Below are 13,930 nucleotides of genomic sequence, written 5' to 3'. Positions count from 1 at the left end.
GCACACCCAACTTTGAGGGCACCTGAGGCAGAGCTTCAGAGCTGTGCCTGCACCATTCTTTGGGTGACCGTGCTCTTTCTTCAGGACTGAGCTGGACTCGACCTCAACCTCTCCAAAAGCAAAGAAAAGGCACAGGAGGTACACGAGTTGGGGCAAGACAGGAGCATTCCCAGGAGAACCTGCATCAGGCTTGGAGAACACAGCCATTCACTCACTCTCTGAGCTCCAGTATCAACTCAGCTTTAAAAAAAAAACAGTATTCCAGTCCCTGCTCTGCTTTTGGTTAATTGTTTAGACCAACAGACATTCGACTCCTGGAAATCTCTTTGCTGATTTTAGGTGCTTTCATCTCTAGTACTATTAGAGCAGAGATGAATTGTCCAGGCTTCTATAAAAAGAATTCAAATAAGTTTTTTATTAGTTAGGCATTTAACCCATCTGTCACGAGGTCATGTTTGTTGTAAGGAGTAATTCCATCTATTCTGGCTTTCTTATCAGCTTTATTTGTAAAAGTAATCTCAGTTCCTGTGCTTTGTTGCTGAGCATAGTAATGAGAATTCATATACAAAATGTTTGTTGTACATCTATAAAATGCAAGTGACAATTGCAGCTCTTGTGAGTTTGTATATTTAATTTATGTCAGTTTGGATATTTCATCTGAGTTTGTACATTTGATTTGTGTTGGTTTAGATATTTCATTTGAGGCTTTATAAAATAAAAGGTTTATAACCCTGGGGAGTGCTAAGATTTCTTGGATAAATATTTGATTTGGGCTGTGAAAAGAATCCTGATCCCTACTTGGTGACACACCTGAGTGCATGTGGGTGTGTTTATGAGTTGGGAATGCTTCAGGCAGGAATGTTTTGCTCCTCAGAAGGCCTGGGAAGGCAGCAGAAGTGTCCCAAGCCGTGTTCAGCTGTGATGTGTGTTCCGTGTGGAGCCACTGCCACCTCCTGGAGCTGGATGTGTGCAGCCCAAAAATCCAGGCTGGGCTCCCAAACCTCTCCTGAAAGAGTTTTAAACCACTCCCAAAGGGCAGCTGCAGGAGATCGTTGAATTACATCAGCTGCTTTCTCCTCCTCTGATCCCACCGTTGTCTTCTGCAGAGTTTAACTCTCCCAGAATTCTTTTTAAATCCCTTTACAAACACATGACACCCTTAAAAGATCAAAACCTACTTTTCCAGCTGTTTTTTGTGGTGGTGCAGCAAAGACAGTTTGTTAAGGTAACTGAAATTTCTGACTCAGAGTAGATTTCTAACTTGGAAAATGTCAGCATGGTTCTTTTATTTTCTCCCCACACCCCCCACCCCGTTTTGTTTGTTTGTTTTCCAGAAAGTTTGATTGATTTGGCTCCAAATTAAGATAAATCCCTCCAGCAGGCAGCTTTACCTGTTTTGCTCATTGAGACCTTCCCTGACGCTGCCTAATGCACCCAGAGCAAGAATTATTTGAGTATCTGAGGAGGATTTGCTCAATTGCAGAAAATACAACCAAATTCAAGGTAACTGCTCCTTGGTGTGTTGACACACCTACTAAATGAAGTTTTCCTCATTGAAATCAGGTTTGGGATTTGGAGTAAATGTGCTCTAGTGTGGTGTTTTGTCTTTGAAATGGTGGATATTTATATAGGGCTTGTAGAGTTGTTGAAATACTTTTGGAGGTTCCTTTTCTTTCCCTGCTTTAAAAAAAAAAAAAAAAAAAAAAAAAAAAATCACTTAGGCTACATAAAACATTTAGAAATTAGAGTTTTTCCAGATTCCCTGATCTACTTTTTTTTTTTTTTTTATTATTATTTCCATGATTAGGGAGCCACTGACTGGTGCAGCCATTCTGCACGTGGTAGGAAGGGGAGACACATCCTGTGCCCCATTATCCAGCTCCCCCCCCCAGAAAAATGGCTGAGGCTGCCTCAGATCACCGTGGAAATCCATGTGAAGGACATTCAGAGTGATTCGAAACATAGCAAAAAAGAAATATATCTGCTCTGTCCTTCCCAATTCCCCAGCTGCCCACGGCTCCCTTTGCTCCCAGGTCCTGCCTCAGCGATGTTGGGGGGATGGTGATCTCCAGCCCTGCTGCTCCCTGACACATCTCTGGCCTCAGTTTCACTAAATGTGTGTCCATTTCTCCATCAAAGCACACTGCACTTTGTATTTTACCAAGCTGACTTTGTATTTTACCAGATACTTGTACTTTGGCTAAGCAATGAGTTACAGGCTGCAGCCTGTGTGGGGGATTCAGGGATTCACGAGGGACAGGCAAAGGCTTCTGGTAACTGAAACAAAGGGTGAAGCTGGGGAAAATACCAGAAATAGCTCATCTTTTGTGGAATCCTCTGTTTCAGGAGTTTGAATATGCTTGATGTTTTAAAAATTACCCTGATGATGGAACTCTCAGGTTTGCTTTGACTGTAAAAGAAAGGAAGCCTTGAAGCACATCAGGTGTTACAGAGACCAGTCTCCTTTCACCTTTTCCAACTGGAAAACATCTTTGAGGACAACAGAAATTCTCCTCCTGTTTATACCCTGTAGGAATAATATTTAGTCCCCAGAGGGCCTGTGGTGTGCGAAATGGATTTGTGGAGGATTCTCAAAGCCTGGCTGAAAGCTCACACAGTCTTGTACATCTGTGTGCAAACCCTGGGATAAGGTGTGCAGGCTGAGAAAGGCCACGGGACAGAGAGAGAGAAACTGAACTGCAAACAAGCTCCAAACCGTGGCCTTGCAAACAGAGCAGGTGTTTTGGAGAATTAGAGCTGTGAAAGGTGAACTGTAGCCAGAGCACGTGGGGTAAAATAACAGGTGATTGGTGCTAGAAGTATTAGCAGTGTTGTGTGGCAAAAGCTAATAGGCTGGAAAACATTTATAAGATACTGTAACAAAGAAATAGCTTGGCTTCTGATAGAATGGTGTTGAGTTTTACATCTCTTGTGTCTCACCCTTCTACAAGATTGATAATGGAATAAAATCTTTAAAAACACCTCTCAGTTGGCCCATCTGTGAAGAACTGGGGTTTTCCAACAAATGGTGCCCCACAGGGGCTTTTGGAGAGTGCGTTACGCCTGATTTGGTGATATTGGCCCCTATTTCTGTGTGATACTGATGCAGGGAGATAAACACCAGTGGTTTATGGAGAAGGAACACTGTGCATGGCAAAGATCTCTCCCCTGGTTGGTCCAGGACTGACTTTGCCCAGCAAATTTCAGGGTCTCCTTCCCATGAGGAAGCCAGTGAACCCTTTCAGCCCAAAGAGCTTCTGCTTCAGGAAAAGAACACATTACCCTGTAAGTTCACGGACAAAAAGTTCTCTTTGGTGCAATTTTATATCAGAACAGACTTTTACAAAATGATAATACATTTATTGTGTCATCTACAGCAGTATACATGTTAAAAACAATTTCTCAAACCACAAAAAAGGTTAGAAAGCAGCAGTTGATATCTGTGTTTCCACCTCATAACAAAGCTGATTAACCCCAGATCCCATTACCAATTAAACCAATTTTGACCAAAAAAAGGTCAGTATTAGACCCAACAGGCCAGTAACTTTGTACCTTGACACAGTCAAAAGCCAAAATACAGTTTTCCATCCTTGGTTCTTCTCAGAGCTATAGCAGGTTGCATTGCCACTAAATTGACAAGTAGAAGGGAAGGAGAATGAACACACCAAATATTTGTGTTTTTTACAGATTATACTGATACACAAAGGCCTCTTGAGACTTCTCTGCAAGCACAAAGTCCATTGGGAAAGGCATATGCAGAAGCCTAGGTAATTTCAGACACTGAAGAGTGTCGTATCACACAGTGTCATATCACACAGTAATTCTTCACATGGATGAATTCCCCAAAAGAAAGCCAATGGGAAATTGCAACTTGAATCATAAGAAGGTGAAAGACCATGAGGTTCAAAACATTGTTCAAGCTCTGCTGGTGTGTTTTCATACACAAAATACAATGTGTATTTAGCTGAACTTAGCTCTTTTGTACAGATATACACGGAGCATCATTAACATCAGAGCATCCTCAGCTGCTACTGCATCCTCCAAATCTTCCTGACTTGTTCTAAATGCAATTCTGAACTGGTTGCATGTGCCTGACTGCTAAAATCAGAGGGTAAAATCCCTTTTTTGTTGTTTTTCACAGCATGTGCACGTTACACTGTGGTTTGCTCCCGGACACAGAAGTGCTGGTTGTGTGGACACATTCTGACAGGGAGAACAAAGTGTCCTGAAAACTCTCCATGAGAGCTCCTAACTCTTTACCAGCCATCCACCTCCTCAAATCTGGTTGGTAACACCCAACAGGAGCCAGCCCAAAGCTTTTAAGGCCATCATTGCTCAAGCTTTTAAAGGCCATCATTGCTCAGCATGCACGAGATAGAACAATAGTGCCTGGGCAGAGTAGCCAGGGAAAATTAATTCCTATCTAGGCCTCCCCAGGGTCAGCATCTGTCTCCAGTCTGGTCAGGGAGATGTCCTGGTGGGGACAAACAGCCTCTTGCAAAGTATGAATCATCTCACCCTGGGGTAGACATTGAAAATATGTTTGATGCTTGTCCTCAGAAATTGCTCACTTCTCTCTTGTGACCAAAAAGGCAAAGTGGAGGAGCCAGATTAAAGGAAGGAACCTTCACTTCTGGTGTTTAAGTGATGTGAGTGTGTCCTTAGCCTGCTCAGGAGCACAAGATCTCCTCCAGAGGTTTAACTCTGAGCCAGAACACCTAATGCCAGCAGTGCCAGCTGTTGAAAGGGACACATATCTAATATAGCCCTTAATATTTAACTCCTCAGGAAGAAAGCTACTTGAGAACAGATATTTGGTTGTATTTTTGCATCATGTACGTTTCTACAGTTGCAGAAACAAGAACCCAAGGAATACTGCCTCCACTGAGATTATAAAGCCTGAGTCTGCACTGAATCCCACTCTGAGAGTTTATCTGTTTCCCAGATATCCACAGATATGACTTGGGAACTAGAGCAGTCACTAATCCTGTCTGGATGCTGAGCAGGATCCCATGTAGTGTCCACATTTCCTGTTCTTCCCAACCCTTCAGCCCTCCCGTGCTGTGACGGCTCAGCTGAGGTCACAGTCACTGCCCTGCAGTGTCACCCAGCAGAGCAGGAGAAGCACAAGGTAAATAGTATAAGCACACCTTGCTCTGGAAGCCTTGCCCACATGAGAAAGATCTCAGAACAAAAGAGAAAGCCTGGTATCATGGAATCACATAGTCTTATGGGGAAATTCTTAATTTATTTGGTTTTCCAGGTTTTTGATCTGTGGGAGCCTTTGCAGAAATACAGAAAGGACTAAAGCTCTTCAGTAGCCTTAAAGACTATTGCTGTACAAAGAATGAATTTATTTTCCTTAATAATCACCCATGGACATTTCAAAAACCATTTCTGGGCTCTGAAGCCTCCACTGGCCACAGACTGAAAACTTCTGACATGGGCAATTGTATTTGAAACACTACTGAAAACCAAGGTCAAATATTGGCAAATAACACCAATTAAATTAATGGGGTAATGGGGTTTGCTCTTTTTTTTATTTTTTTTTTTAAGCCTGAAAATTTGAGATCCAATTTCTGTCAAGACTGGGCTGGACAAATAGTGTAAAGCTGGTATTTGTATTTGTATGGTTCACAGGCCAGATTTTGTAGAGGTTTAGTAGTAGTGTCAGACAAAAGCACTGGAACCTCCCAAGCTGACACCATCCAAGTATTTTAACCAATTTTAATGAAGATTTCCGTACTTTGACTGGATGTGTGTCCTGTTCATTTGATTGGAAAAGCTTCCCTTGCAAGATTATAATTGAAAACAGGAAAACAAAATATTGGAGTTATTTTCCCTTTAGGTTTGGCTGAACAAAACTTGCTCAACCCTCAAATCTCATTTATACACTTTCAAGAACTGGAAATCTTTCTCTCAATTTTTATTGTTCCTTTTTTATTTCCTTTTTTCCCCCAGGATGCTTGGCCTGCTGCTTCCAGGTAATTTTCCTACTATTCTTAATGGATCCATGTCTGTATTTTATTCTTTGCCTTGGTTTTGCTGCCCAAATTTGGGTTACAGCTGAGAGAAATGCAGCTTAATATCATGATTATTTTTAGTCTTATCTTGCAGCAGTATGATCAAAGACAAATGGTTGACTTCATGTGAAATAAAGCTGTTTATATCTCAGGAAAAGAGAAGGAAACTGGAAGCAAGATCAGTATGACAAGGAATCCAAATGAACCAGGAGTTATTTCAACTCCAGGTTCAGCTAAAGGTTTTTAACTGCCAGAAATGTTTTACAGTAAATTTCCAGTGGAAAGAGAAGGTAAAAAAAAAAACGGTGCTGAATTTTAAAAGGAGAGGTGATCAGCTTCGGAATGGGAGTAAAATAATATGAAAATAATGGCAATTAAAGAGTTCCCTTCATATAGAGTCAATATGTTTTGTTCTTGATCAGTTTGGCTTTGCCTATTTTTTGTTACTGGTTTCTTTTGTCCACAGGACTTTTGAAAAAACCCTGAATTTTTGAGCTGGCCAGAGGTCCCTTCATATGCAAGCATTGGATCTATCCTGATACTCAGAAGCAGAATTTCATCCATCTTTGATACGAAAATATTATGAAAAGCCACAATTTTATAATGCACAGGCAAGGCAAATTATGACAACTAATCCTTCTGTCACTGCTGAGGAGGATCAGAGTCTCATGATCAAGTTTTCAGCATGAGTCCAAGAAACTCTACCTTGTGATTTGAGAACTCATCCTGGTGCTCAAAATGCAAGAAAGAAGTGTCCAGAGCGGAGAAGGTCAAAAAGAGGAGCATGAAGACCATCAGAGCGATGGACAATGGGGCGAGTGAAGAAAAACTGAAGAAATTTTTTCCCCTGGAAAAAAAGAAGCCTCACTGGTGACCTCACCAAACTGTTCCAGTACTAAAGGAGTGGTCAGAATGAGGACGAAGGTTCTCCTTTTCACAAGGATTCACATGGAGAATACGAGGGTGACAAGCTGCACCAGGAGAGGGATCAGCTTGATATAAGAAAGAAATATTTTAGAGTGAGAACAGCCATTTGTGGGAACAACCTCCCCAGAGGTGTGGTGTGGTCCCTATTGGAGGAGGTTTTCAAGAGGTGACTGGGCAGGGTGTTGGATAAACTCATCTTGGCTCCCTTTCTCATGAAAGGTTGAACCAAATTTGTCATTCAGGTCACCTCCAGCCTTGGATGTTGATTTTTTTTGAACTTCATTCTCTTCTGGAAGGTGTCTCAGTCTTACTGATAAGAGAGAAGGAGAGTGTCCAGGGAGAGTCATCTTTGCAAAGGTAAACTCAAATTATCAGTTCTTGCCCACTGCGGGATGTTATTTAGCCTTGTCATTGCAAGGCACTGTCCTTAAGGTGCAATGAGAGACAGATGCTGAAAAGGAGGAGCCAAATGCCCAGTAAAGTGTCTGGATTGAACTTCCAAACTGCATTTTCCTCTGGACCAACCTGTCTCCATTCCTTCTCCTACTACTCCATTTTAACACCTGGCTTTCAAATGTGAATACTTGAATGATGCAGAGGAACTTGGGTGTTTTTCCTCTACGATTCAAAACTTGCCAGAACTAAGCATTTAAGGCTCTCTGCCTGGGCTCTGGGTTCCAGAAATTCTAGAAGTGAAAGTAAAAGGAGGTGACATGGCCATGCAGCAACGAAACAGCCTCATCCTTTACAATCTAGGTTGTAGCTTCCATTTTTGGGATGTGAACTGTCCTGCAGTACCAGCACTCCACACTGACAAATCAATAACCAAAACAGTGGTTAGATACAGTAAATAGTCACAAAACCTGCAAGCACAGAAATTTTTTGTACATTTATAAAAGCAAAAATAAGAAAATTAGACAGGAAATATGTTATGGACATGGTAGAAAAAATGGCTCAAGGAGCACTGCACACTTGGGTTTGTTTTTTTGTTTGTTTGTTTTAATTGTGTACCGTTTTTAATAACACAGCCTTTCTAGCTCCAAAATATATTTCACAGTGAAAAATCAAACAAAGCACTGTTACACCCAGTTGGTATTTACACACACAGAGAAGCAAACTGCCTGTCAGATTCTTCCCTCCTGGAACAAATGGAAAAACAGCCACGGTGGGGTGGCCACGCCTGGCCAGCACCTGCAGCTTACATTCAACAGAGAGATTTGTGGAGAGCTCATTTGTGCCACGGCATCAGAGTCTGGATCCCATAACTGTGTCCAGTGACTCAGGAAAAGCCAAATCTGCCAGTGAATCAACACTTTTATTTAGATAAATAAAATCATAATAGAAGGTTTTGGTTCTTTTTTTTTTTTTTTTTTTTTGTATAATATATTTTATACTTAGTATGTTGAAGATCCCATTTCTTCTGGTAAATTCAGTGCTGGTGAACAGATTCAGTTTTTCTGCTGAACAAGAAGCACAATGTCTGCAACAGTAGAAATTTCCCCTTCACTGCTCTCCAAACTCCTGAGCATTGGCTCAAGGAATTAAGGAGCAAATCCAACATTTCACAACTTTTCCATCCTTGGACTCTCTAGCTGGGACCACCAAAATTCAATGGTAATAACAATGTGCTGAGGCCAAATCCCAGTTCCAGGTAAGTGGGTTTATTCTAACAGTAACAGCAGTTTTCTGGACTGAATTTAATTTGGCTGAGGATGTGGTCTCCAGTGTGCAGGGTCGGAGGGTGGTTTTGGTGATGTGGACATTTGCCCACAAGGCACTGGACTGAGATCCACCAACTCAGACTGCAGAGCACTGTAGGATGGCCAGGAAAACAAGAAAATCCAGAAGTAAGCTCAGAAAAAATTCAACAACAGCAAAAAAATAAATTAAAAAAAAAAAAAATTCCAAACACCTTCATGCTCTAGACTGAAGCAAGAAAAAGTCTCCAGCTAGACGCAGTTATTTGACATCTTTTTCTCTACAATTTATTAATGATTGAAAACTGGTTAATAGCCATTCATGCAAAAAATAGCTTTTGATTTTTTAAAAATAATACATTTACAGTGTTGGCAATATAATCCATGTAAAAGCTCATCCTTCAGAAAATTGTCCAAGTATGCATTTACTTGACAAATCTGCCTTTCCCCAACTCTGTCTGGACAGCAAAATTTCCCCTGGTTCCAGGGGAAACTTTCTAAAAGAGCTTTAAGAAGCATCTGAAGAGAGACAAAGGGCCAGTCTATCAGTTAAAAACACTTTCACTTTTGCAGAGGTTTGGGAAGAGGGAAACAAATCCTGTTCTCAGAGCAGCAAATCAGTGCTCCAGACTTGGGAAAACAGAGGTGTTTGGATCATATAAAACCCGTTCATGAACCTGGAGTACAATGGAAGTGATTTCAACTGTGTTTTGCTGGTCCTCTGTGTCATGGCAGATTTCACATGACAGGGCTGTCCCCATCTCTTAAGAGCATGATCCTCTACCAATATGACCTCAAACAACATTTCCGTCTGTTTTGAATTAAATTTACATTCATTTAGATGGCTCCAGCCAAGAGCAGATTATTCCCAAAAAGGATTATATGTGTTAAATATTATTATAATTAATATTTCTTTCACAACTTTCTGAGACCTTTCTTTCTTTCTTCTCTTAAAAATAAGTAAACTAGGATTATCTTTAAAAATTTTTGCTTAAAATGACATCAAAAATCTTTTTTCCTTTTTTACTTAAACTAACAAAAACCAGTGAAATTAAAAGCTCACACTCAGCTGACACTAAAATTCCGAGTATTTCACTTTTTTTTTTCTGTTTTTAGTTTATGATCATGTCACTAACACCAAAGAACAAGCCTGAATTTTGAATTTCCTGGTTGTTATTAGTTTCAGTTCAAAACTTCACATTTAAAATGCCATTTGCGTCTTTGTAATATATGCACACACATACACGCACATATATATATTTGATATATATATATTTCTCAGTTCATAAATTCATAAATCCAAGATGAAGGGAGCGCTAGGATGGCCCTCAAACCCTTTTTTTGCACTGTACAAAGACTCTCAAGAATTGACATCATCGACAATGGGTTGAAGTAGATTCGTAGCAGTCGTGGCTTTAACTACAAGGCAAAGGTCGAAAGAACATTAGAGTTCCTCTCCAAGAAAAGCAGTAAGACCATTGGTGGTGAAACAAACGGAATATTCCAAGAGGGAACTGCCAAGTGTGGGAAGTCATCCAAAGTCTTTATCCTTTCCTTCCGTGCCATCTTAGGGTCCAGTTTAGTTGTTTTTTTGTTTTTTTTCCCACCAAATGCAGGTGATTTTTGGCCTTCCAGGGTGATCCTGCCAGGTCCTTCTCATGCCTCTTTGCTCCAGCAGGGAAGAGTCAGCACACAGAAGTCAACCAGGTTGCAAAGGCACGGCGCTCTCTGTGACAGCACTGCCCCAAACCACCAACGCCACATCTGGCCACTGGAGCAGAGGGTTCAAGGTCACCTGGAGGGAAAGGCCGCCCTGGAACTGACTCTTGCTCTCAGGGTGGGAGGGAAGGGATGGTTACTTGTGTAATTCAAAGAGTCCAAATGACCAATCTATCATTCGATGCCAAAAATAGAGCTATATCTCAACTGCATGGCCCTTTTAGAAAATTCACAGCTTAGCTAGAACAGAATGCATTCCTGGGAGTGTCCCTGGGTAGGGAAAAGCACAGCAGATCCCACTGCTCTCGCCTGAAGTTACTGCACTGATGTGCAGTTTCACATTGGCTGTTCCTTTAAATCCATTGGGATCATCTGACTGAATCCAGCTACAGACTTAATTTTCTCAAGATCCTCCCGAATCAGCTGGATTGATCAACCCAAGCACGTTAGCTCCATCCTAAGACTCCAAAGAGAAACACCGCAGAAATTCATGTGCCAAAAGACAGGGACAGGCTAAGACATGTTGGACTAGGGAAAAAAAAAAAAAAAAATAAATAAAAAATAGGCAAATCCAACCCAAAATGGAAACAAAGTTGAAGAATGACAACAGTCATGTCCATTCACAGACTAGGATCAGTTTGGCAACCGAGGATCACAACTGCACAGCAATCACTTGTTACTTTGGACGGACACGGATTACTCGCAGATGCTCTGAAATGGGAATAGTTGAGTGGGTGAGGTTGGCCTCTTGTTTGTCTTCTGAACATTCTCCATTGATGGCCTTGAGTGCAGCTGGGTATTTACAGTGACTGTTAAAAACAGATATTTACACTTTTCCTTTGCTTTTTCTGCTCAAAGGAGGAGAGGAGAGGAGAGGAGAGAAGAGGAGAGGAGAGGAGAGGAGAGGAGAGGAGAGGAGAGGAGAGGAGAGGAGAGGAGAGGAGAGGAGAGGACTGAGGAGAGGAGAGGAGAGGAGAGGAGAGGAGAGGAGAGGAGGAGGAGAGGAGAGGAGAGGAGAGGAGAGGAGAGGAGAGGAGAGGAGAGGAGAGGAGAGGAGAGGAGAGGAGAGGAGAGGAGAGGAGAGGAGAGGAGAGGAGAGGAGAGGAGAGGAGAGGAGAGGAGAGACCTGCACCACCACCAAAACTATTTTTTCATTTTTTTTCTTTTTCAAGGGATGGTTTTTGGTTTGCTCGTTGGTTACTTTGCTCTCCTCAGCTGCTCATGTCGCCAGGTTCTCCGCATTTATGCTGGACATCCGAATCTGAGAGCTGCTCTTGCTCAGAATGGAGAGTTGTGTCCCCCCGTTCACTCCGCTGCTCGCTAGAGAAGGATGGCGATGTTTGAAATCCACAGCAAAATACCGGTTGACTTTCCAGCTCCTCCATTTTCTCTTTATTTCTGATTGCACCTTTAGGGAGAAACTTCAAAAGGTCATTTTTTATGTACTTAGCCGCTCGAGGACATGCTGACAAATTATCAAGATTAGAAAAATAACCCACAATTCCACAGAACTATTTTTAAGGTTAATATTAAACTCATTTCAGCAAAACCTGAAGTTACTTCTCCATGTCTGGAAGAGGTCTGGGCATGTAGTGGGGAACTACAGCCCAGGTTTTGTGTCTGACTTCAGATAATTTAGGATCAGCTCAGAGGTGCATAGAAGACCTGATCAACACCACCTGGAGAAAAAATAATAAAGGAGTTTGGGGCCTTATTGCACCAGAGATCAGCAATGCCAGGCTATATCTGCACTCAGCCCCCTTTAAAAGAAGAAAAGAAGGTGATTTTAGGAAAATACTCCAGCTGTTGGGCTGCACAAGAGATGTGTAGCAGTGGAGGAAAGAATGGATGAAGTCCAGATGTCCCATGTTACTCTTAAGGCAATACTGAGCAGGGAACCCTTTTCCATCAATTCAGAAAGCAATTTCCCAAGATATTCGGTCAGATAAACAGGCAGGGAAATGCAGACTGGAACAGGAGAACCAGAAAAAACCACAAATGTGGCCAGCAGCAGCATGGTTGCCATGTGATGAGAGGAGTGTGAGGCTTGTAAGGCACCCAGGTGGTCTCTGGGGGATGGCCCTGGGCATGTGACACCCTTGGGCTGTGCGTGTGTGGGGATGAAGGTGGCAGGGCTCAGGAGAGAAGTTGGCACCAGTTGGGTGGTGCCAGCAAAAGAGGCCAAGGATCCACGAAAACTCAGGCTCTAGTGAAGGATTTGACACTGTTTCCCTCAGCCTTTTCCTGGGAAAGCTGGCAAGATTTAGAGTGGCAAGATTTAGAGTGGGTGGATGATCTGCGAGAGGGGAAGGAGGCCACACTGTGTTGTCATATTCTTTTAGCCTTCTGAACTGTTTGCATTTTTGTAGTGGAGTCTTCTCACAGATTGTAATATAAGCAAAGTGATTGTTTCCACATTCCTCTCTAAGGAGGGACGATTAATGTACTTCTCGTCTAGCCAGTAGAGTGGAGAGGTGACAACCTTAATCTCCAATCCCTAGTCATTGTCCAGAATCTGTGTAAGTGAGGTCAAGTAAATAAACTTCCCTTCTTTTTGCTCTGAACTTGGCTGCGTGAGTACCATTCTTTTCATGTCCTCTAGCGACATCACTGAGAGGTCAACAATGTTTTTTTTTTTTTATTTAGCCTGGCACCTTATCCCTAATGGTGTCCTCCAAGTATTGATATTGGACCCCACAGTGCTCCACATAGAGCACGGAACGGTTTGGGTTGGAAGAGATCATAAAGCTTATCTCCTTCCACCCCCTGCCATAAGCAGGGACACCTTCCACTATCCAGGTTGCTCCAAGCCCTGTCCAACCTGGCCTTGGACATTTCCAGGGATCCAGGGACAGCCACAGCTTCTCTGGGAAACCTGTGCCAGGCCCCCACCATCTTCATCGCAATCTCCGTGACGGGACTGAAAGCACCACCGGCAATCTGGCTGGTGGCTCCAAACTGGGTGGTGACAGGCACATGCCGTCTCTTGGAGAGAGCTGAACAGGCTGGGAGAGTGGGCTGGCAAGAACAGGGCAAAGTTCAACAAAACCAGCGCAAAATTCTGCACCTGGGATGACATTCCAAAAGAGATCTGTCCATATCCTACCCCTGTCAGGAAGCCTTAATCCAGGAAGCCTTAATCTGAGCCATCGCCTCTGGTAAGGCAGACTTTTTGGTTTGATAAAGACATCACAAATCTGTTTTGTTTGTTTGTTTGTTTGTTTGTTTGTTTTTTGTTTTTTGTTTTTTTTTTTTTTTTCTGAGAATTGTGAGATTCAGACTAAAGTATCAGGAATTATGGTAGATGATGAGTTAGAATGGATGGTTGGAACAGCAGTTACTCCCACAAGAAAATGGGATGTGGATGACAGGTGAGGGACATTAAATGTTAAAAGTCTTACCTCCCCATTCAAGAAGCAGTAGAGAACAGCAACAACAAAACCCTAGGGAAATGGGAGAGGGGGGAAAAAAAAAAAAAAGCAATTCAAATCCTGAAGGAATGACAGAAAATAGCTGGAGTTAAAAAAATAAACAAAACAACAAGCAAACCAACAAACCTGAAAT

General features: G+C 42.2%; 1 protein-coding gene across 9 annotated transcripts in view; it reads right to left on the bottom strand.

The window, feature by feature from the left end:
- Positions 1 to 3,338: 3,338 nt before the first annotated feature.
- Positions 3,339 to 13,930, bottom strand: part of ADCYAP1R1 (ADCYAP receptor type I) — a 147,846-nt gene continuing 137,254 nt past the window's right edge. For 4 of the 9 annotated variants that reach the window (XM_058419915.1, XM_058419913.1, XM_040060529.2 and 1 more), the window contains 2 exons: positions 13,768 to 13,809; positions 3,339 to 11,787 (listed from right to left, as the gene is read on the bottom strand). In XM_058419915.1, coding sequence (XP_058275898.1) covers positions 11,578 to 11,787; positions 13,768 to 13,809 — 252 coding nt within the window. In that variant the 3' untranslated portion in view covers positions 3,339 to 11,577. The remainder of the gene's footprint in view (positions 11,788 to 13,767; positions 13,810 to 13,930) is intronic. The other 5 variants (XM_040060554.2, XM_040060583.2, XM_040060563.2 and 2 more) reach the window with 2 other exon arrangements.

Source organism: Hirundo rustica, chromosome 1 (assembly GCF_015227805.2).
Source record: "Hirundo rustica isolate bHirRus1 chromosome 1, bHirRus1.pri.v3, whole genome shotgun sequence".
NCBI classification, from domain to species: domain Eukaryota; kingdom Metazoa; phylum Chordata; class Aves; order Passeriformes; family Hirundinidae; genus Hirundo; species Hirundo rustica.
The sequence above is the reverse complement of the archived record's forward strand: the minus strand, read 5'-3'. Positions and strand labels throughout refer to the sequence as shown.